Consider the following 24,188-nt stretch of genomic DNA (forward strand, 5'->3'; position numbering starts at 1 on the left):
GGTGATGGCCTGCAATGCTGAGCAGATCTGGGTGTGTGTAGGGTGGCTACTTCTCCTCCCAGAAGAAAGCCCACAGAGTACAGGCCATCCTCACCCTGTACTAAGAAACGGTTTTCAAGTGTGCCATGCCTCTGGATGTGGGACTCTGGCTTCTGGTTGAGGAAAGGGTCATTTTGCACTGTTCTCAGGGAGCCACGAACACTTTCCTCCCTCTTCATCCTGCCAAACCAGCTGCTGGCCCTGAAGCTCTGGATTCTGGTTGACAGTGAAAACTGGGATAAGGCTATTTGGAGAGAGGGCTAGATTGCTTGTTTTGAGATAAATGGACCAGATATGTAGCCAATGCTTTACTCTAGGGGTAGATATGCAGGCCTGTGCCCTATTCCCCAGATGCATATTTCTAGCCTCCAGAGAATTATGGAACTCAGAACCTCACCTTATATGAGTAAATAAAACCCAGCTATTTAGTGGCAAAGGCATGATGGGATGGCTCCTCCACCCTCCGGCCAAAGCCCAGCCTTGGTGTCTCATTGTCTACTAAGCAACCCTTTCCTGTCACTCACCTCCTCAGCTCCTGTTGACCACTGCGATAGTACCTCTTAGAACTGAGTCTGTCACCCAAAGACTGGCCTGGCCCCAATCCAGGTGGCACTCAGAGCAGCAGGAAGTAACATGCTGACACGCAAGAGTAGCCAAGCAGGGGACAACCAGGCTGATCCTCAGAAGCTGTTTGCCATGGATGACTAGAATTTCTGCTCTGACATCACAGTCTCACATTCCCTCTGAGCTTGGGAAACCCCATTTGCATTTTTGTGTGTATGTGTGTGTTTTGAGATAGGGTCTCGTGTAGCCTAGGCTGGTTCTGAACCGCTGATCCTCTTGTCTGCACCTCCCAAGTGCAGAGATTACAGATGTGCTCCACCACAGCTGGTCTCTCTCTATGTCTGCACATGTGTGGGACTGTACATACGCATGCACACACGTGAGGGCCAGGGGTCAACGTCAGGTGACGTCTTTATTGCTTCCCACCTGTTTTCTGGGATAGTGTCTCTTACTGAAACTGGAGCTCACCAATTGGCTAGACTGGCCAGCCAGGCAAGCCCCCAGATCCTCCTGTCTCTGCCTCCAGTGCCAGGATCACGCATTTGCCCCTGGCTTTTCACATGAGTGCTGTTGTGATGGGAACTCAGGTTCTCATGCTTCCACAGCAAGCACTTTCCTCACAGAGCCGTTCCTAGACCTCCGTGATGTTTTTTTTTCAATGACAGAATATTCCTATGTAGTTGGAATTGCCAGAAGTAGGCTTCTCCTCCTGATCTTTTTAGGGAAGTAAAAACAGTATGTAGAAAGGGGAGAGAGGATGACTGGGTAAGGTGGTACACACCTGTAATCCTAGCACTTAGGAGGCAGAGGCGGAGGCAAATCTGAGGCCAGACCATTTTACATACGGCATTCTAGGGTAGTTAGGATTATATAAAGAGACCTTGTCTTAAGGAAAGAAAGAAAGAGAGAAAGGAAGAGAGGGAGGGAGAGAGAGAGAGAAAGAGAGAGAGAGAGAGAGAGAGAGAGAGAGAGGAGGGAGGGAGGTGGTGGAGGATGTGTGGATGTACCAGAGTCAGGAATGAAAGATGGTGAAGAAGAGAGAGTATGAGAAATGGTGTAGGAAGCCAATGAGACAGAAAAGGTGGTAGGGAGGAGCAGAAGGCAGAGAAAGTGAAGGCCAGGCCAGGAAAAAGAAAGATGCAGGGCAACAAGCAAACAGCTGCTGAAAAAGGGAAGCAGTGGCGCCACTTTGTAGAAACCAGAACACCCTGTTCCTCTCCCGAACTTCAAAATAAGCACCTTTCCGGGATGAAGCATCCCGCCGTCTGAACTAGCTATAAATTCCACCTGGCCCGGTTGAGTAGGGTGCCGGAAAGGTTGGTGTCATGGTCTCACCTTAGGCCGGGGCATGCACTTTTCTGCCATGCTCTGGCCAACAACGCCTGCCCCTGTGGCTCTGGGCCCACAGCAGAAGGACAAGGTGTCTGTGTGCACAGCCCTGCAGGGTGCCCATGAGGCTGCTGGGGCACTGGCCCAGTGGCTGGAGAGGGTGTGACCACGCTCAGCTCTGTGATAGGCTGGACAAGGGCTCCTTGGCCGCTTCCACCACTCAGAGGAGGAACTGGGCACGTGTTTCTAATCTTGGAAACACTGGGCATGCCTAACCCCATCCCTTTCCAGATCCAGGAGGTAACTGGTGCTGGCTGCCAAAAGGCACTGATAGGCAAAGAAAATAGTGCCTCGAGTTCTAAGGCACATAACCTGGGCCTGAGATAAGGTCTGGTGCTGCCCAGAAAGCTGCAGGACTGAGCAACTGTTCTTCCTCAATGAGGCTGAAGCAGATGGTTGGGTGCAGGGTAGGAGTGGAAGGCAAGGAATTAGCTTCCAAGAACTACTCCAATATCTTCCCCAGTGAGACTTTTTTTCTTCTCTCTCTCTCTCTCTCTCCCTCCCTCTCTCTCTCCTCTCTCTCTCTCTCTCTCTCTCTCTCTCTCTCTCTCTCTCTCTCTTTTTAAGGCAGGGTCTCATGGAGCTGAAGCAGGCCTCAGACTCTCTGTGCCGCTGAACAGTTCCTGGCTGGGAACACCTGATTCTCCCGCCTCTGCCTTCCCAGTGTTGGGAATGCCAGTGTGCACCACCACCAGAGACAGTTCTCATATGGGGTGAGGAGCCACACGGTAAAGCCTCCAGGCACCCTGCTTACCTACAACAAACGTTGGCATTGTTGAACATGTGATACAGCATGGCTGCAGGAAGTTATAGAAGTAAATAACCCAACCGCCAAAGACAAAGCATCGAAACAGAGCCACGACATCCCAACCATCAAAGCAGCCTTTCTTCATAAGCGGCGCTTTGATCCTGAGAAGTGCTATGAAGTATACAGTGGTGCTTTGGTTTTGAAATAGATCTTGCCCACTGTAGCAGAGTATATGTTCCTTCCCCAGCGCCTTTCATCTTGACGCACTGGTAATTTAGAAACCTCAGAACTCCCTTGTATAGGAAGAGGTTCTCTGAGCATTTCCTCTCTGCTTCAAGGACAAGCCCTCGCAGGAGGAGGAGGAGGGTGGTTAGCGGACAGCCAGCGTTTCTGGAGGTCATGCCTGGCACAGCTTCTCCAGGACACTTTGAGCCCGGGACCGCGCCACCTCCTCCTCTCTTCCCCTTCCTTCATCTCCTCTCCTCTCCAGTGCCAGAGGCGAGACCTGGAGTTTCTGCTGAATCACCATTCAGTACTTAGTTTAGCCAAGAAGTCTGAACACCTCGCTCAGCGTTTTCCAAGAGCCAAGTACTTCTTTCTTCAGTGCTGGTTAAACATGGCTCTGAGCTGGGCAGGGTGGTAGAGAAAGCAGGAATGCCATGCCATGCCATGCCACCCCGCCCACGGAGCCTCATTTTAACCCTGCTCCTCACTTTGCAACTATGAAGTTTCTTGTCTCATTTCCCAGCTCTCAGAGCTGATGCCTCGGAGTCAGGGCAAGGTTGATGGCTGCTTCTGCTGGGTGGGAGCGCTCAGCAGGCTTTGACTGGCTCTTTATCATATTCAAACTTGGGGGAGCCAGCGGGTGTGGGTCCTGGGAGGTCTGGTAGGTCCTCAGATTGGGAGGCTTGTGGACTTGTGCACCAAGGCCTATAGACCTGGACTGTGCTGTAAGCTCCCCACATAGTTCAGCTATACCCCAACTGTGAGGGCGGCTAGCATTCAGACTTGTTTAACTAATCTTGCCCTTTTCACTCAGTAGCAGTCGGGCCTCACCCTCATAATCCCATAAGTCCCCTGAGTTCATGGTCTCGGGCATGTGATGTAAATCGGGCATATAATGTTAATCCTGAAAAGTTCACCAGACTACTAACAGACGATTTCATAAATTACAGCCCTGGGTTCCCCTGGGAAAAACTAAGTGATCCTTGAGGATGGTAACAGAAGGGCAGAGGGGCACCCAAGCTTCTGTGTTGGCACAAGTAAGTCAGGGGGATCTTCCTGGTGGAAGCTGAACTCCTGGAAAACTGGCATCAGGCACTCTGAGCTTCTTCCTTGTTTCCCCAAACAGGGTAGAAGCAGTCACAGAAACAAGCCCTACACTCCACCGTGTTCAGAGAGGGAGCTTTAGCAAAACTCCAGTCAAAGAGCGGAAAGAAGCCAGAAGCTAGGAGAGATGCTAATGGAGGCGGAAAAAGGAGGCAATCCGGGTCAGACAGCCAAGCATAGTGAAGCTAGAAAGAGTTCTTTCAGGTCGGTGGAGAGGACAGGCAGGACACTAACCTGTGGCTCCAAGTGTCTGGAATCAATGGGTTTCTGGGGAACATGGCCACTGAGTTCTCTGTGATATACCCGATTGCTTACCATGTTGTATACAATATAGAGCCCCATGCCATTAGCTGTTCTTTTTACTGGAGGTCAAGACTGAGTGTCTGCTAGATGTAGATGGTGAGTAGGACTGAGACACCCCCATTGTCAGGGCAACGGGAAACAGAAGCACCCCAGAGGCCTGACAGGAAAGGAAGGCGAAATGGCACCAAGAGGTGGGCATTTATTCTGGCCCTGTAGTCATGGAGCCCAAAGGTGCAGAGGATGTCTCCTTCAAGTCCTGGAAATGGCTCTCGGGAGGGAGGGGTGGGAGAGAGGCAGCCAACCACCCACAGCAGGGAGGAAACATTAGAATAAGCTCTAGTGCGGGGTGATTTATTTACATAGATCCCCCTTGAACGAAAAATGTGCCTTCTTTGACTCTCCCATCCAATCCTGGCAACCGTTCTTGTTTTTGGTTTTCGAGACAGGGTTTCTCTGTGTAGCTTTGTGCCTTTCCTGGAACTCACTCTGTAGACCAGGCTGGCCTTGAACTCATAGAGATACACCGGCCTCTGCCTCCCGAGTGCTGGGATTACAGATGTGCGCCACCACCGCCTGGCTCATTTTTGGATTTTTTAGACAGGGTCTCACTATATAGTCCTGGCTAAGCTGGAACTAGTGATGTACACTTGGTGGGCCTTGAACTCACAGAGATCACCCCACTTCTGCCTCCTGAGTGCTAGTATTAAAGGCAAGAACCACTACATTTGGCAATCCTGGCAATTTTATTTCCTAAACACCAAATACATTAACTTCTTTCTATACCTGTCCCCGAGTCACCTCACGGACATTTCTAACCTAGGTTGCTGGAACTACAGTGCACTCAGTTTCCTTGTCCCTGGCCTTTTCCCCAAGGGCCACCCATCCTTTTCCGTGCAGCAGAGTCCTCTGAATGCAACTCCGATAGTGTTACTCCTCTGTTTTGAAATCCTTCAATGCCTTCTTATTACCTTGGGGTAAAGCTGATCTCTTCATAATGGGGTCCTCTATTTTGTTGTATTTCTTTGTTTTGTTTTTAGACAGAGTCTTTCTATGTAGCCCTGGATATCCCAGGTCTTGCTATGTAGACCAGGTTGGCCTTGAACTCACAGAGATCCTCCTGCCTCTGCCTCCTCAGTACAGGGATTAAAGGCATGCACCACCCAGCTTGGTTTTCAGTTCTATTTTTCTACTGTTTATTCTGTAATGTGGTTATATTAAACAACCGATAGTTGTTAGGATCCTGTATGTGCGCAGCTTGGAGTTTTGTGTCTCGCTGTCTTACATCATCAGCGGGTTCTGGTGACTACGTACCTGGCCGCATGGTCACGCAATCCCCGCCACTCTCTCTGTGTTCTTTCTCTGCTCTCTGCTCTGCTCTCCCCCTGCTTCCCTCCCCCACCAGGCCTGGCTCCCCTCTTTCCCTTTCCCTCCTAATAAAGCTCTAAAAGTACCCCTGGGTTCTGTCGTGACCGTGACCTCTCTATGCGGTAACCAGTGCCGATTTACTATCAATAGTCCCATCAAAAGAACTACATTTAAGAACATTTTCCTGCCCCAGCCCATTGGGTTTCCCATTCTGTGTGGACATTGCCTGGTTGTCTCCAAACGGTCAGTTTTAGAGTCTCACTCTGTAGCCCAGGTTAGTCTAGAGCTCACTATGTAGTCCAGGCTCGTCTCAAACTTGTGGCAATTCTCCTGTCTCAGCCTATGAATGCTGGGATTGCATGTGTAGATCACGATGCCTGGCAAAATGATTTTTTTTTTCTGTTTCTATATCATGCCTATTGAGAACAGTGTGTGGTGTGTTACAGGTATTTAGTGACTGTTGGACATTGTTGTGATTCTCCTCTAGTACTTCCCAAGAGGGAAGTCTTTTCTGAGTTAACTAATGTTTTCTTTCTCTCTCACTTTGTCCCGGTGCTGGCGATCAAACCAAGACCTTTGTGCCTGCTAGGCAAGTGTCCTGTCACGGAGCCACATCCCCACCCCTTGTTACACAGCTTTACAGCCGTCCTTTTTGCAGAACCTGGAAGGAATAGCCACCCCGAGGAAGACTTCTAAGCAGAAACCTGCTCAGCACCCATCAGGACTCTGGGAGGACCTGGAAGGCAGAGAGAATACATTCCAACAGCTCCTTCCCCAGCACCCGCATGGCTACCTTGCACACTTCATTCTGACTTACAAGGCACCCCAGATTCTTCCTACTCCTCAGTGGTCAAAAGGGTCGACATGCCGGTTGCTCCCACCCCTAAGATTTCCTGCTTCTCACAACAGAGCATCTTTGTGAGACCAGTTTCATTTTAGGCCACCACCACCACCTTCTCAGCCTGGACAAATGCTTACCTTGTTTCAAGTTTCACCGTCTTACATCAAATGTGGACTTTATCACATGCTATTCCTCAACAAATCATGTGTTACCGCTCAAATGCCTTTAGGAGGTCCCCTTCTTTATGTATATATAATCTGTTCTTCCTTTCCTATTATAAGACATCCTTCAAGCTCTGCTTTTTTGCCTACTGGCCAAAGAAGTCTTCTGGGACAAGGGAAAGGCAAGAAGGAAGCGCCATCCAGACATCTGAGCAATGTTTAATGTTTGAGGATGAGAAGTTTGAGTCTAGAGAACATGAAGGCTCAAGAGAAGATGAACGGGAGATCAGGGGATTTAGAGGCTGCTGAAGCGTCTGTTGTCAAGGGATTAATTTGCAGGAGGCTTGCAAAACAGGGCAGCGTCCTGCTCCAGGCAGCCAGAGCCTCTGCAGAGGGATTGAGTGTGACCCAGGGCTAGAAGAAATGCCTGAAGTTCTTTCCCCTCCAAATAGCTCAAGGAATGGGGAGAACTCTGCCGCCTTGGAACAGCAATCTCTTAGGAATCTCTGCGGAGAGATGGAGCCCAAGATAAAAAGCATTTCCCCTCTGCTATGCAGGCTGGGCTGTGTGCTCCTTTCTCTGAAGGGCGAGGAAGAAGGAATTTCTTTAGGGAAAGATCTACAAGAAGTCTATGTGAATGACAACACTGTCATTACAATGCTGGGTCGTGACTTTAGTCCCAAAAGGAAAGGAATGGAGCCAGGAACTATCTTAAATGCATGCCGATCTCCAAAAGAAGAAAGAGAGGCAGAAACCAAAAAGTTGGGAAACATGATTCTTAGAGGAGGGCTAGGGTGTGGCTTGGTGGAAGAAAACTTGCATAGCATGTGTTTAAGACCTTGGGTTCATCCCCAGCACACCCCCAGCCCCTGGCCAAGACTCACGACAGACTATGAGAGGGCACCCCTTACGGCCAGCACCCACTGCAGCTACCCTATTTAGAACAGTTGTTAAATGGAAGTTTCGGGAGGCCATGTTTGTGCTAAGCCCCTGTACTGGGCTGAACCTCAAAAGGAAGTCATCCATGCTACCAAAGCCATCAGTAAACTTTACCCGACCTTCTGAGGCTCAGGATTAGAGAGATAAGGGCCACAATTTCCAAAGATGTCACATTCAATCAGTATGACAGATTCCCTCTGCTCTAACCCGTAGACAGAGAAATAATCTGAAATGACTTGATGTTAGCTCATCATCTGGTGACCATGTCTCCCTTGCCTTCATTTACAAGCACAGTAGCTTGGAAATTACTGGTCTGCTTTCTCGGCTTTTGTCTCTTTAAGCCCTTCTCTGCCTGTAAACCAACCTTACCTGCTACAGCATTAGAAATCTTACTCTTTTCTTTTTCCAGAGTAAAACAAAAATATTTGCTTATATGAGTGTGTTGCACATTTTTGTGTGCATGGGCATGAGGGTTCCAGGAGGCCAGAAGAGGGTGTTTGATCCCCTGGAGCTAGAGTTATTACAGATGGCTGTGAATCACCAAAGTGATGTGGTTCCTGGGAAGTGAACTCTGGTTCTCTCTAAGAGCAGCAAGAGCTCTTAACTGCTGAGCTGTTTGTCCAGACCCTCAAACACTTATTCTGTTAGTAGAAAGAGTTGTTTCCTGGCTGTAGAAGAAAAATCAAACTTAATTGGGATTTCTAAGTTGGGCATGGTGGTGTGCACCAGTAGGTATTTGGGAGGCTTGAGGCAGGAGAACTGCTTGAGTCCTAGACCAAAGGGACCACAGGACAAAAGGAATGAGCTTGGGAGGCAGCAGCCAACACCTACATCTATGTGCCTCACTTACACCTCACTAGATGGATTAAAGCGTAAGAGTATCTGCCCCCCACTACCATAAGCACCGTGCGGGGGGCAGGGTGGGGGCAAGTGTGAGGTGTGTCACTAAGACCCCTTTAATGTTCTATTTCATTGTTCTACTGGAGACCACAGCCACTGAATTTCTAGATCATCAAGAGAAACAAGTCACAAGAGCCGGCGCGTCAAGCCCGAGTTTTAACACTTCCCAGTCCCTCCCACCCCTCCCCCACTAATATGCTCGCTCTGGAGACCAGAGAGAAAGGCTTTTCATCAAATTAAGAGGTAAAACGTTTGCTTTTATTACTGCCTGGTGACCAGGGATATTCTGCTGACTCAGCAGCGAGTAATCAGCTTTGACCTAAATAATAGAATAATAACTCACAGCGCCGCGGTGGTTGCACAAGCGGGTCCAATTCTTCAGTTCCTTCTTCTCCTCTTGTCCTCCCTCCCCACCCCCTCCAGGCTCTGAGCAGGCAAGCCAGTTACATCAGGTCTTTTTCGGCCTCTCCACCCTCATCTGGCTTGTCCCAACTTTACTTCTCTTGAGATAGCTTCCAAAAATGATCCCACCACAGCACTAGGCCCGGCCTCTTCTCCTTCTCCTAGCAAACCCTAGCCCCGGGCTTTGCCACACCCACTCTCCTCACTGTACCCCGAATTATAGGCCAGTGATTGCCCCACCAAGGGTGGCCTTCCTTCAAACCTCTTATGACTCAATGGTCCAGTCAATCATCAGCCAAATGAGACAGTGAAAAGCAGAGTTTCCTGTGTAAATGCCCTCCCCGTTCCTTATCCATGCTCCCTGTACCGGCTGGTTTTGTATGTCAACTTGACACAAGCTAGAGTCATCAGAGGAAGGAGCCTCAGTTGAGGAGATGTCTCCTTGAGATCCAGCTGTGAGGCATTTTCTCAGTTAGTGATCAATGGGGAAGGGGCCAGCCCATGATGGGTGGTGCTATCTCTGGGCTGTTGGCCCTGGGTTCTATAAGAAAGCAAGGTGAGCAAGCCATGGGAAGCAAGTCAGTAAGCAGCTCCCCTTCATGGCCTCTGCATCAGCTCCTGCCTCTGGGATCCTGCCCTGTTTGAGTTCCTGTCCTGACTTCCTTCAATGATGAACAGCAATGCTGAAGTGTAAGTTATATAAACCCTTTCCTCCCCAACTTGCTTTTTGGTCATGGGGTTTTGTCTCAGCAATAGAAACCCTGACTAAGACACTCTCTGCTGCTTCTCTTGAAAGTATGTTGAGGCTTGGTGTCTTCCTGCCTCCATCTCCAAAGTACACTGAGACAGACTATTTCCCATAGCTGGCTTACTTGGTACCTGCTAAGAGTTGGGCTATGCTGGATGATGGTGGCTGTGGTGGGAAAAGGGAATACTGGAATAAAAGATATTGTAACAGGGTGTTTGTGGCACCCTCACCCAAGGTACCTGAGGCAGGAGAATGACATGTTCAAAACTAGGCTACATAGTCAATTCAAGGGTAGCTTGGGTTACATGGTAGAGCCCTGTCACAGAGCAGGGAGTGGCGTTGATCAGATGTGACAGGGGAAAGCCACAAGTTCAAGGTTTTGAGGCCAGCCTGGTCAATACAGTGAGTTTCAGGGTAGCCTGATCTATAAATTGAGTTTCAGGCCAGCCAGGGCTACATGCTAGATAGCAAAATCTTGTCTCAAAAGCTCTCTTGCCCCAAAGATGACAGCATTGTGAAGCATGGCATCAACACATTGTTTTCAACACAGGCTACCATGAGAGACTATTTGAAGAAGGTTTTTAACTAAAGTGGGAGAGGTGACTTGTGATCTCAGCATCAGAGAGGCTGAGGCAGGAAGACTGACACACGTTTGAGGCCAGCCTGGTCTACATAGCAAATTCAAAGCTAACTTGGGCTCCAGAGCGAGATCACCTCCCCCCATCTCCCAAAACAAAACATTCTACAAACTAGAAAACTGAATCTCCGTACACACACTCAAAGCATCTGGGGCCCGTCCTCCGCCTCCACTAGTCCCCCGATGGAAGCAGGAGGAATAAATGTGGGTTTAAGATTTTTTTTTCTGCTGGAATAATACCTAGATTCATGTCTCAAGGATAGTGAAAACTTATATTCCCAGAGGACAGGACTGGATCTGTTCCCTTGGAGGTGATTTCATCACAGTTCTAGTCAGGAGGCAGAGGAGGGCCACAGCGACTTTATTAGATCTTTGACAGCAAGAGAGGGAGACAGCAAGTGTCTCCAGTTCTTCTTGACTTGTCTGGGCAGTGTCCAGGGAGGGTAGGCATGGGGTGTACTGTATGCAGCCTGCCTCTCTGGAGCTGGCTAGAGAGACAGAAGCTCATCTTACCATCTGGAAGGGCTGGGGCCATTCTGGACTGGGCAGGGTGTGAGTGTGCACAGACCTTACAACTCCAGAGTCATTGTGCAAAGTGTCAAAACCTGGGGCAGCTCTGTGGTAAAGGAAGCGCATACTTTGTTAAGTCTGGCTCCTCTCCTAGGGGAGGGACCACACAGTCGTGGAGTTCTGGATTTCTAGTAGAGGGCCAGAGGAGCCCTCTTGTCTGAGACTTTCCTAGCATCAGCAGAAAGGAGGAAGCCGACTGTGTTCACAAGCCACCGAAACAGCAGCAGCTGGCACTCATGTGCTTCCTTCTTCCTCCTCGTGTTAGCTTGTCTGAAGGCAGAAACAGCAAGTTTTCCTGCATTCCCACACTGCCCCCAGTTCCAGTTCCAGAGCAAGTCAGTGACCCTAAAACCCATATACTCCAACTCCCCTTCAGGCTGACTCGGGGTGCAGAAAGATCCATGCTCCTAACAGACACCCTCCTGACGCCATCACTGGGTTGGTTACAATCCATGATCCGAGGCAGCAATATGTCCAAGCAATCAGGATGTGTGGAGTAGAGTTGGGGGTGCTAGAAGCGTGAATCTGGGGCACACACTCCTTTACCCCTGGGTCTGTAAGCAGCCCAGACCAAACATGTGACTGATGCCCCCAAACAAGGGATTTGGCCTCACCCTTCACCTTGCCTAGGTGTAGAGTCTCCTCAGGGCTGGTCTCCACGGCAAAACAAAGCCCTCTTGCTAAGGTCTCAGATACCAGTCCTGGGAGGTTGTCTAGAGTGGTGGGTCGTCTAGAGTGGTGGGTCACCCCTCCCTCATCACACCAGCAAGACAGAAGGACAATGGCTGGACTTGTCCCTACACTGTCAGAGCTGTGTAGGGAAGACAGGCCCCGAGTCAACTCTGAGACAGACAAGCAGCTGCTTGAGAAGTTAGTATTTGAGCAAAGACATGGCGGTATCCCAGCCCACTGAGATCATTGCTATCAGAGCCTAGAGCTGGGAATGCCTAGAAGTCAGCTCTGCAGAACCTTTTTCTCAAGGATCTGCTGAGTCCACGGAGCAGGCAGCTTCCCATCCTGAGTTTACGCTACAGCCAATTAGATCCTAACCACGTCTACAAGGCTTTTTCTCCACTTAAACAATGAAACAAAGTAACTCATCCAAGGCAGGCATGGAGGTGCACACCTTTAATCCCGGCACTCAGGAGGCAGAGGCAGGCTCTGTCAGTTGGAGGCCAGCCTGACCTACATATCCAACTCTAGGACAGCCAGGGCTATACAGAGAAACCCTGGTCTCAAAAACAAACAAGGGCTGGGGATTTAGCTCAGTGGTAGAGCACTTGCCTAGAAAGCGCAAGGCCCTGGGTTCAATCCTCAGCTAAAAAAACAAAAAACAAAAAAACCCCAAAACAAACAAACAAACAAACAAACAAAAAAAAACCAAAGCCAAAAACAAAAAAAACCTATCCAGGGCATGGACAAGGGATAAACTCTCCTCTAACACACTTCAAAATGTGTGAGAGTTGGCAGTTGCTAATCCCCACAACTGCCTGCCATGAGCTTATCAGGGCCTTCTCAGCCTTAGAAGACAGCACCATTGTTCTGGAAGGCCAAGGACTCAAAAGCCCTGGCCTCCATGCAGGGCCTGTCTCCTAGAAAGTCACTTGCTCTCTTAGGGCCCTTAGTCTACTGATCTATCCTAGGAAGAATATGGCCCAGCTCACCTCACGGGTTGGTCACGAGGCTCAACTGAGAAACCGGATATCGGAGGTGGGGGTGCTAACATGAAACATCCTGGCATCGAAAGCTACCGTGTCCCTGAGGAGTTATTTCTACTTCTAGTCTGTGATAGGCTTTCTCTCTATAGCCTAGGCTGGCCTCCAGCTCAATATCCTTCTACCTTTGCCTTCCAAGTTCTGGGATTACAAGCGTATGCCACATACTTGGCTTTCTATGCAACACTAGGTAACTCTATGGCGAATCCACTCATCCAAAAAACGTTTATATGGAATGGGAAGTAGTGAGGGAGAGAGAGAGAGAGAGAAAGAGAAGAAAGGAAAGAGAAACCGAGACATGAAGGTCATCAGGAAAACTGAGGGAGGTTGAAATGAGGTCCAGATGCCACTTACGCAAGCAGATGGCAGCCAGGAGTCGCAGGCCAGACTCCGGGGGGAAGCAGGTAGGGAAGAGCGGCTGTAGCACGTAGTTGGAGAAGGTGAGGGCGATGACAGCTTGGTTGGTGGGGTAGATCACCAGCACAGCAATCCATAGCCTCAGGAACCTGAAGGAAGGACAGGAAAATCTTCAGCTGGCATGGCACGGAGCCAGAGTCATCAGCAGAAAATTCAGGCAAGGGGCAGGGATGGGGAGAAGTCTTGAGCAAATACCAGTGGGTTAAAGGCACCATTTCCCCTTTTGTTTCCAGAGATACTGAAGAGGCCAGCTCCCACCCTACCCTAAATAAGACCCCAAGCCCTCTGTAATGCCAATGACATGTTATAACAGCCAAGACCTACATACATTTCAGCTAGTGTTGACACACATCCTGGTGTTTGGGCTTTCTCCTTTCCCTTTTAATCCTCTCTGAACTTTAGCCCTCTATATCCACTGGTTGAAAAATTTAATATGCAGCCCCCGGATCCTGACAGCAAATCCTAAAGGTGTGGCTACCTAAGCAATCACCAGGGAGGCATCAAATAGGAATTTGCAGGGTAAGCGCCTTGCACACACTTTGGCCCTTTAGTGATGGATGATTTCCTCAGTCAGGGTTAGAGAAGCTAAGAAAATTCAAGGTCAGGGCTTGACTCTGGAGGGAGGCCATCATCCTTGGCAATGTGAGGAGGGGGGATGCTTCATCTCAGGATGCTCTGACTGGGTACAAGTGTTCTGCTAAGGAAGTCACCCTCATGTGTCACAGCCCAGGGCTTTCTTCTTGTGATTGCTTTTCCTAGAATTCTGTGGTCAGTGTTGCCATCTACTTTGTTTATAGAATCTCATGCATCTAGTTCAATGATAAGAATTGTGACATGGCTCATCTGCTGGTTCCACGATGGCAGCACACCTGAGACTAGAAACTCCTGTCCTTGGCCTCTTTTGATCTGACCCTTCTGTCCCAGATTTCTCCTTTTCCTCTACCAGTGGCACCAAACTACAGCCCGTGGGCCACATGTATCCCAGGACAGCTATGTGTGTGACAAAAATACATTTTTAGATGACAACGTCATACTGGTATGTAAAAGGTTGGACATCCATGTTGGGCCATTCAGGCCTCCAGATTTGCTCACCCAGCCAGTCCTCCGAAGATGTCCTTGACGTAGGAGTAGTCACCTCCAGATTTAGGGATGGTGACACCCAGCTCAGCGTAGCAGAGGGCTCCTACAGCTGTGATGATACCTGTCACGATCCAGACGATGAGAGCAAGGCCCACAGAGCCAGCGTTCTCCAGCACACCCTTTGGTGAGACAAAGATCCCAGAGCCGATGATGTTCCCTGCACAAAGCACAAAGACTCAGTGAGGTCAGGACAGTTTGGCTTTTGTAGAGCCATCTCATCTTTGGTCTGATTCTGAAGGGTCTTTGAAATGGGGGACATGTCATCCAGCAATGATTTGACTAAGCTCTCATCTCTGATCTAGTTCTAAAACATCTCCACGATCTTCCACGATCTCTGGGCAGGTATGTCCAGGAACAGTTCTTCCTAGAGTAAGGTAAAGGGCAGAGAACTGACATGTAGTCACCAGGAACTTACAAACCTCATTATTCCCTTGAAAAATCCTGCGGAGTCAGATAACATTGCTCATATTTTCAGTGGAGGAAAACAAGTCTCAGAGAAGCAAGTGGGTTATGTGAGGCCACATGGTAGTGACTGTGGTAGAAAATACTGAATCTCGGAATGTTCTGACTGGGTACACAGGTTCTAGCAAAGGTGACGGGCTCTTAGAACTGGCTAAAAAGACAGGACTGGAAACACGCTCTGCTCAGAGACCATCTGCCGACCAGAAAGCTTCGAAAATGAGCCAAAGGGCAAATTCCTTTGGACAGATTGTGGCTACACGCTATGACAACTTTGTGATTATCGGCTGGGTATGGTGACCCATACTTGGAACCCCAACACTTGGGAGGCGGAGGCAGGAGGATGAGGAGCTCAAGGCTAACCTGAGCTATATAGTGAGACCCTGGTTTAAAGCAAAACAAAACATTTATGAGTGGAGATAACAGCCCTGGAAGCTGCTTTCTACACGGACTCAACAGCCCCACCCTTGTTGGAGAACATGAAACAAACCCATAAAACAGTCTCAGTTGCTAGCCACGGCCTGCAGTACGTGCAAAGCCGCAGCGCAGTACTGTATTCCAGAGGCCTCCCTCTCCGTGGTGTCATATGACCCTCAGAATCACCTTGTAGAATCCAGGGAGAGGAATTTCTCTCCACTTTACTGACCAAGAGATGAAGAGACTGTGGGGTTAAGTGGCTTTCTCTAAATTCCTCAGCTACTGATGGGTAAAATTGGATCTTGAAAGCTGTCTCCTGTTGCTTAATCTGGTGCTCTTGTCACTAATCCACTTCTGCATGCTCAAAGTTGGAGTACTCTCAGAGAGAGGCCAGCAGCATAGAAAAGGGGCTCCTGCAGGGGTCATGCGCATTGGGCAGGAGGTGAGCAGGGACAGCCCTGATACAGGTCTTTCTAAATTGACTCCATTCACACCTACATTGAAGGTGGAAATGAGGTCCCTTTGAAAGCTCCCTTCCCATGCCCTTCCCAGCTCCCCACTCAATGCCAGAGAGAAGAGGCAGAGACCAGCGAGATCCATGTGAGAAAGGCAGAGCTGGAGACCTTGCCTCAAAACCACCAGGGAGATAGAAAGTGTAAAGTCTGGGCTAGAGAGTTGGCTCAGTGGTTAAGAGCACTTATTGCTCCTGCAGAAGACCTGGGTTCAATTCCCAGCAACCACATGGGGCTTGCGACCACTACAACTCCAGGCCCAGGGTATCTGAAGCCCTCTTCTGATCTTTGAAGACATTAAGTATGAATAATTTTTTTTCAAAGTGTAAAGTTCGATGTTTCACTTTCCAAAACCAGCCAGAACTCAACCTCAATTCAGTTCTAAGACATTCTCTTCCATGACAAAATTGAACAGTATTTTCTTTTGAGATGAGGTTGTGCAATGCAGTTAGTTAGCTAACCTGGGACTCTGGTATGTAGACTAGTAGACGAGGCTTGCACCGATCCAACTGTCTCTGTTTCACAGGTATGCAACACTATGCCTGGCCCCAAAAATACAATTTGCAATCAGGGCCAGGAATACAGTTATGTATTAAAGGGGAAGAAAAGAAAATTCACATTCTAATCCTCTGTTCCTCTCAGATGTCAAATCTGGTGTTACTTTTCAAACTAAATGTAGTGTGAAGTACTCAGTACATATATGTATGTATGTTTATTTAACTTGTATGGTTGTTTTGCCTATATGTAAGTCTGTAACCACATGTATGCCTGGTGCCTACAGAGTCAGAAGAGGGTGTCAGATCCCCTGAAACTAGAGTTACAGATGTTTATGAGCCACCATGTGGGTACTGGGAATTGAACCCAGGTCTTTGGGAAGAGTAGCCAGTGCTTTCAACAGCTGAGCAGAGGCAGGATTTTGAGTTTGAGGTTAGCCTGGACAAAATAACAAAATAGTAAAATAATAATAAAAAAACCCCACCAAAATAAAATAAAACAAAAACAAACAAGCAAGCAAGCAAACAAACAAAAACCCCCAAACCAAAAAAAAAAAAAAAAAAAAAAAAAAGCCCAAATTAAACTAAAATAAATGTTTTTTATTTTTATTTTTTAAATCAGATTGGGCAGGGTGGTAGCACACATCTTTAACCCCAGCATTCAAGAGGCAAATGCAGGCAGATCTCTGTGAGGTCAAGGCCAGCTTGGTCTATGTAGCAAATTCCAAGCCAGCCAGGGCTGTAAGTGAGACCCTGTTTCAAAATTAAAAAAATAAAATCAAAGCCATAGATGGAAACACGTTCCCTTTCCAACACATTTCCTTCAGAGATAAATACAGAAATCAAGGGCGGAACAGCCCGTCAACTTCAAGCTCAAATGGAAGTATCAGGCCAAGAAGAGGCAGGCAAAAGGGGTCGGCTCTTACGGACATCTTTCTTTCCCCGCTTCTTTACATGGTCTGTAAAGTCCTCTGACAGGACAAGAAGACATCTTTGTCACCCATGTTCTCTATGAACTGCTGTCTTAGTGGAGACTTGGAGACCTTCACCTAGTATTCCGGGCCCCAGGGCATGGTCATCCTGCCAAGTGATCCTTCAAGCTGGGCAGTGTGGCTGGTTCACAGTAAAAGTCCCAGCACTCAGTAGGCCGAGACAGGAGAATTGCCTTGAGTCTGAGACCAGTTCTTGAACTACAGTGTTCAACTCTGTCTCAGAACAAAACAATAAAACAAAAATCCTGTTCGCCTACCAGAGCTAAATGTCATGCTATTCCCTGGAAGACAGGAAGCCCTGGGGAAGGAGAGAACTAGAGTCACAGTTGCTGAAAGAGGACAGTAAAGCCCTTGCCTATCTGAGAATTATCAAAAGAGTCATCTAAAGGACATTTCACAGCCATCTAAGAAGAAAGAAATAGAACTTACCCTAGGAAGCCAGATCCAGGGGAGAAAACCATGCTGGGAGAAAAGCAGGGCTCGACTTTGGCCCTACGGTAGTGAGAAATGGAAGGGGAAATGGCCAGGTATTTCTTGGAACTGGGAATGGCAGTTTTGGTGGAAAGGTGGGCAGGGAGTGTCCTGTTAAAAGCTCTGCCTGCTCAGGAATGACAAGTCAATGTTCCACTAAGGTTTCTGGGCAAACAAACAGCCATAAGGATCAACCAGGATCATGAAAACTTCTGCAGCCTCTGGGACACTGTCAGAGTACACATGAAGTATACGGCACTAGTTGATCTTGGAGGGGTCTGTGGACTAATTATTTCTTGGCGCAAACAAGGGAGTTGTTTATTATTATCCCCATTTTAAGTTGAAGAAATAGAGACCCAGAAAGGTGTTGTGGAATATTTGTACACTGTGAAGATATATTGCTGTGATTGGTGTAATAATAAGCTGATAGAATGCAGATTAATGTAAATGGGTTAATTTAAGTTGTTAGAGCTAGTTAGGAACAAGTCTAAGCTATTGGCCAAAGTTTCATAATTAATAAGAAGTCTCTGTGTCATTTTTTGGGAGCTGGCTGGTTGGACAGAAAAAGACTTGTTTCAAATGGCACCTCATGTAGGACATGCACACAGAGCCCATTGCTCACGACACAGAGGTGCAGCTCTTTTCAGAGAGCCCGCTATGCAGCAGAGCACTTGCAGGAGACTAGATAGAAATGTCTGCCACAGCACAGACACAGCAGCTTCCCAGAGCTGGGGTGGTTAGGCAGACCCAAAGCTGGTGGCAGAAGGCCTAACAGGTTAAGCTTTGGCTCATGTGGTCAGAGAAGGCTACAGATACACATAAAGTCAGGTCCAGACCAAGAAAACTTCTGAACAGATATAATATGCTTAAAAATGTGCTTAGATGCTAAAGAAAGTGGATATAGACAGTCATAAAAATCTTAATAGTTTAAAAATTATAAAGTCTTTAAAGAAAGAATAAAGTAATATAAAAAGAATAAACCATGTAAAGATGGGAAATGCACAGGGTGTCTGGATCCTTGTATGGCATTTTGTTCATTTTGAATTTTTTAAATGATAATATAAAAAAAAAGCTGCTGAGAGACATTGGATTATAGAAACTGCTAAATTAAACCAACCTATATATTTTAAGAATGTCTTAACTTCAAAATGGAAGTCAGAAAATATGTTATATTGGGGGAGAGATTATGCCTTTGTTTCCACAGGAAACAAAAAGTTGTGGTTCTCTTCAAAATTAATAAAGATCAGATTTGACTGGGAAAGACCTCCTGAAAATCTTGGCTATAGAAATAAAGGGAAACAAACAAACAAACAAAAACCCAACCAAATAAAAAAGCTACAAGACAGGTGACATATATACTGATCCCTCTGTATGGGAACAGTTCTTAGACCAAATGAGACATGATAAATCTTGTTGGCTACAGAGTCCTCATCACTTATTATTACATACCATACTTTCATATGGCATGGATAAAGGTTTGGTTATACAGTCCAAGTGAACTTACAAAGTTGACAGATGCCTTTTACCTGCTCAAACATAAAACAAAAAATCATCTTTAGCTGACTTATATACACCACACATTCCATATTTGTGTTAATACACACACACACACACACACACACACACACACATCCTTTAAAAGCTTGTGTATTCAGAAAAAAGAACTAGATACCAATAAAGACAAAGTAGCCCAGGTGATCCAGCCTCAAAATGCCTCTGTTATTGTTTCCTCAAAATTTTGTATCCAGAACAACTTCAAAGCTGCTAGCTGAGATGGTCCAGCTACTGAGACTACTCCAGCCAAGACTTCAGATAAGCTCTACACTTTCCCATCACAAAGAGACTAAACAAAAAATAATACAGTTAGCTCTCTGAGGATGTGACCATTATCTCAATTTTCTCAGGATCCCCTAAACATGCCATCACCCCCAGATAACAGGGAGCAGTCTAGAGACCACAATGCTCACATTCCCAAGAGGTGGGGTTGATGGTTTTTGGTCATTCAATGGCTTATGGATGCTTGTCATCATTTAGGGGGGTTGGTTACAAGTTGTTATTGGTCATGGTCAAGAAAAAAGCGAAACAAAGGAGGTTAGATTCAGGGATCTCTTTCTGAAGGGAAAAAGGGAGGATATAGTACAGAAATGATGGGACAAAAGGGTGAATTGCTGAGGCTACTTTTGAACAACCACTAGTCTCAAATATTTTACATTGGTATGGATTTTTGTATATTGATACAAATTTAAGATTATTTTTGTTTTACTGTATATATATATATATATATATATATATATATATATATATATTTCTACTCTTCTTTAAGATATTGTACCTATACGGCTCATTTAAAAATACAATGTAAAGTTTTAGTCCTTGAAAGTTATTTATGATAATAAAGATTAATAGTCATCTATAACAATCAAACTTATAGCCATGTTAAATATTTTTTCAAGGTCAAATAGAGATGTATTTTAAATAGACAGATGGTCTTCAAACTCTTCAGAGGCCTACAGAATATTGCCATTAGGATGTTTTGATAACATAGGGCTTGTCTTGGCAGTAAGACACGTCTGCTCCTCACAGCACCAATCCACTTCAAAAAAGAATGATGGGCATTGAAGAACCTCCATATGGAGTTTGCTTTTATTGTGGCAGAGTTAGCCATTTGGGCAAGAAACTACCCTTGCCTCAACTGCTGACAGTATGCTGTCCAAATTGGACAAGCAGGATACAAAAGAAGGCAAGTGCCAAACTTTGCCAAGACAAGGAGGGACAGTCCTTTTAAAATGTCCTTCTTCACAGAAAAGTCAGATTCTAGGCCTGTAGGCTGAAGATGGATGCCCCAATGTTGCAGACGAACCTTGGAAGTTGCTTGTTCTGTACTTCTGGTTTCCTCAGGTACTATTATATCCTTCTTGGGTCTTTGATGGGGTTGAAGACCAGGTAGTTATAGTTATAGTTTTCCTTGTTACCAAATTCAGAAAATAAATTTACATAAGAGATGTAAAGTTTATAAGGTTGAGGAACATAAAAGCATAAGTTGTTTATCTAAAAAGATGTTTTAAGGTCTAAAAAGATACTTTTTAGGATGGTAATACAAGTTATGATAGAAAGTGGTTTAGGTATAAGACTCTGGACTCACTAAGATAGGATAGATAATACAGTACTTTCTCTGAATTTGCCAAATACAAATAGACTGGACATTGTGCCAAGATGCCTGAGGTCAGGGCCTTAATCCTGCTCCCACCCACGCTGGTTAACACAGCAGTCATCACCAGATCTTCAGTGAAAGCTGGAGTTTAGGATGCCTGGACAATGAGGCTTAGCTTGACTTGTTCTGTCAAAGAAAAGCCATGCAACCATTTCATTAAAAAAGATGCCAAGTTGCATCAGTGGGCAAGTCTTCATCGGAAATCTGCCAGAACTGAGAATATCCACATTTGCTGGGAATAATCACTAACTTCCCCTCCTGTGTGCCAACACTCATGTGACCTCCATTATGGCATTACTCACACCCAGGCTTGTTCACACTAGAATGCTGTAGCCCTCAAAGAATTTCCTAAGGAGAAAAATTACAGACGTGTGATGCCCAGTAGACTTAGATCCAAAGACCTTACTCATGCTAGTCTTCAAGTCTAGCCACAGCTTCCTGCAGGGTGTTAGAGGCAGAGGCCATTGCCACGATTACAGAGAAAGCTGAAGTGAATGTGATTTGTACTTCTCCAATGGGTGAGGAGGAGAACATCAGCGCTTTAGGACCTGGGGGATGGTGTGGAAGCAGGCTCAGGCTTTGATCCTCTCTCACATACTGTGAGCTCTGTACACACCTTCCCATCAGGACTGTAGACAGCTTCTATGGGGGTGGGAGCAGGCCAAGACCCCCAACACATGCCCTGGTCAGTTGCATCCTGAAGACTAGAGATGCAGATGCTCTCTATGACTCTGCTGGTCTGGATTCCTTACTACAATGGACACTAGATTCAAGTTTAAAGGAGCCACAGCGCTCACCACTCAGAGGCCACGAGACTCTAGCTTTTCATTTCCTTTGTGTTCACACTGGGAGTAATGGCTCTTGCCCCATTGACTCTGCTGAGGGGATCAAAGCAGCTTACAACTATGTAAAATACTCTCTAATCTGTGAAATGCTGAAAGAAAATAATGACTAGTGTTTTAGCAGTAGAGACAGAGTCCAGCCAGAGATGAATGCAGTAGCCTGGCTTTGGAGGCTTGGCTACCAAACAGCACTGTACAGCCAAGACCCTGAAGAATCCTCTGATTCATTTGTCTGCTTGTCCAGGTATAATTTTTAGATGCTGCAGGGGGGCGGGCAGCAGGTAATTGCATCTTAAGTGGTATTTATTGATCGCCCACTCTCTACATGCTTGCTTTGAAAGGTAATTGGGAAGTACTTGTTCATACATGGTCTTTTAATGGATGGAGCGGATCACCACCCACCAGTTACTGAAAGACAAGCAGTGTGGCCCCAGGGGCTACAGAACCTAGCTCTCACCAGTTCCTGTCAGGGACCCATGCACCACCTCCAGCATCTCTGCCTTCCTTGGTGGGTTTCCACCAGGGAAAATTTTGCTCCTGCCTCCAGGGACAGCTGGTAATGTGTGGAATCACCTCTAGTCTCCCTACTGGAGTAAAGGCACTCCTGACACTGAGGGTATAATGGCTGACAGTGCTGCTAAGGATCCCACAATGACCAGAGACTCTCCCATAACGAAGAAAGATCTGGTTGAAAAACTCTCATCTTTCTTCAAACTTAAAAAAAAAAGAATTTATTACCTTAGCAATTTAAATATTTTAAATTGCATGTATTTATCTACCTTTCCTCTGTGTGTATGTATATAGCTGTGCATTTGCTGTGGTATACATGTAGAGGTCAGAGGACAACTTTCAGGGGGTGCTTCTCCCCTTCCAACATGTGAGTTTGGGGACTGAACTTGGGTTGTCAGACTTCGAGGCAGGTACCTTTACCCACTGGAGTATTTTGCCAGCCTTATCTTAACTATTTTTTTTTTAAACAGAGTCTTATGTAAGCCAAGCCTTGAACTCAATTTGTGGCCAAGGACATAAGTTCCCATTCTCTTGTATCTACTTCTTTTTTGTTTGTTATTGGTTTTTGGTTGTTTGCTTTGAGTCAGGGTCTCAATAAATAGCCCTAGCTGTCCTGGATCACTCAGTAGACTAGGCTGGCCTCACACACACAGAGGTGCACCTGCCTCTGCCTTCTAAGTATTGGGATCAAATGTGTGTGCCACCACGCCTGGCCTGACTCCACTTCTTAAGTGCTTAAGGTATTAGAGGTGTGTGACACCATGCTCTGCTATCTTAACCACCTACAGCTCAGCAGTATCAAATAATTTCTCCCCAGTGGTAGAGGTCAAGTCTATGGCTTTATGCATGTCGGGCAAGGCTCTACCACAGAGTTCTCAATCTCCCATTGATTTTCTTTTCTTTTTTTTTTTTACTGACTGCTAATAGTTAGTAAATACTCCAAGAACATATGACATGCTAAACCTGGGGGACCGTGAAAGTGCGATTCAATTTCTGCTCTCAAGAACTGAACAAAGCCTGGATGTAGTGTCACATGCTTTAATCCCAGCACCCAGGAGGCAGAGGCAGGTGGATCTCTCAGTTAAAGACTAGCCTGGTTTACAAAGTGAGTTCTAGGACAGCCAGAGCTACACAGAGAAACCCTGTCTCACCCCTGGGAGAGAGGGGGGAGAATTGAATGAAGAAGCCAAGTGTGGTGGCCTATAATTCCAGCTCTAGAGAGGCAAAGGCAGGCAGATCTCCATGAGTTCGAGGCCAGCCTCATCCACACAGTGAGTTCCAGGCCAGCCAAGGCTACATAGTAAAACCCTATCTCAAAACAAAAAGGACTAAATTTTACATTCAGGTAAAAATAGAGCTGACCACATCAGGCTGAACAGAAGCTGTGTCTGTGTGATTATGATGATACATTAGAATGGGTGGCTGGCTACCCAGGAAAAGCTGAGGCAGAAGGATCTCAAGTTCCAGGCCAGCTTTCATGGTTTAAGAAGAACAAGACTCCCTGGGCGGTGGTGGTGCACGCCTTTAATCCCAGCACTCAGGAGGCAGAGCCAGACAGATCTCTGTGAGTTCGAGGCCAGCCTGGTCTACAGACCGAGATCCAGGACAGACACCAAAACTACACAGAGAAACCCTGTCTTGAACCCCGCCCCCCCCCAAAAAAAAGAGAACGAGACTCAAAACAAACAAAAATCCAAAAGCATGGGACTGGAGAGATGGTTCAGTAGTTAAGAGTACTTGTTCTTGCAAAAGACCCAGGTTCAAGTCTCAGCACCCACCTGTAGGCAACACACACACATTTTTTTTAAAAAGACTGCTTTGAAAAAGAAAAAGCAAAGCAAAAGAAAAGGTGCATGAAGAAAAGAGAATGATCCCCACACCTCTGTGGAAGCCATTCAAACCCATAAAAACAAAACAAAACAAAACAACAAAAACCCAGAAAGGCTGGATGCTAAGCAGTTGGAGCCTGAGCCGAGCTGGCCCAGACTAATGAAAGGCACGTTTTGGAACTCGCGTTAGTAAACGGGCTATGTGGGAGTGAGAATTGAAGTGGAGTGGTAGGAGATGATCCCA

At 46.7% G+C, this 24,188-nt stretch overlaps 1 protein-coding gene across 2 annotated transcripts in view; it reads right to left on the reverse strand.

The window, feature by feature from the left end:
* Slc7a8 (solute carrier family 7 member 8) overlaps positions 1-24,188 on the reverse strand; it is a 59,573-nt gene that overhangs the window by 24,494 nt on the left and 10,891 nt on the right. For both annotated transcript variants that reach the window (XM_036199186.1, XM_036199187.1), the window contains exons 2-3: positions 14,160-14,364; positions 13,005-13,156 (exon numbers count right to left, since the gene is read on the reverse strand). In XM_036199186.1, the coding sequence (XP_036055079.1) occupies positions 13,005-13,156; positions 14,160-14,364 (357 nt within the window). The remainder of the gene's footprint in view (positions 1-13,004; positions 13,157-14,159; positions 14,365-24,188) is intronic.

Source organism: Onychomys torridus, chromosome 9, assembly GCF_903995425.1.
Source record: "Onychomys torridus chromosome 9, mOncTor1.1, whole genome shotgun sequence".
In the NCBI taxonomy this organism is placed as follows: Eukaryota; Metazoa; Chordata; class Mammalia; order Rodentia; family Cricetidae; genus Onychomys; species Onychomys torridus.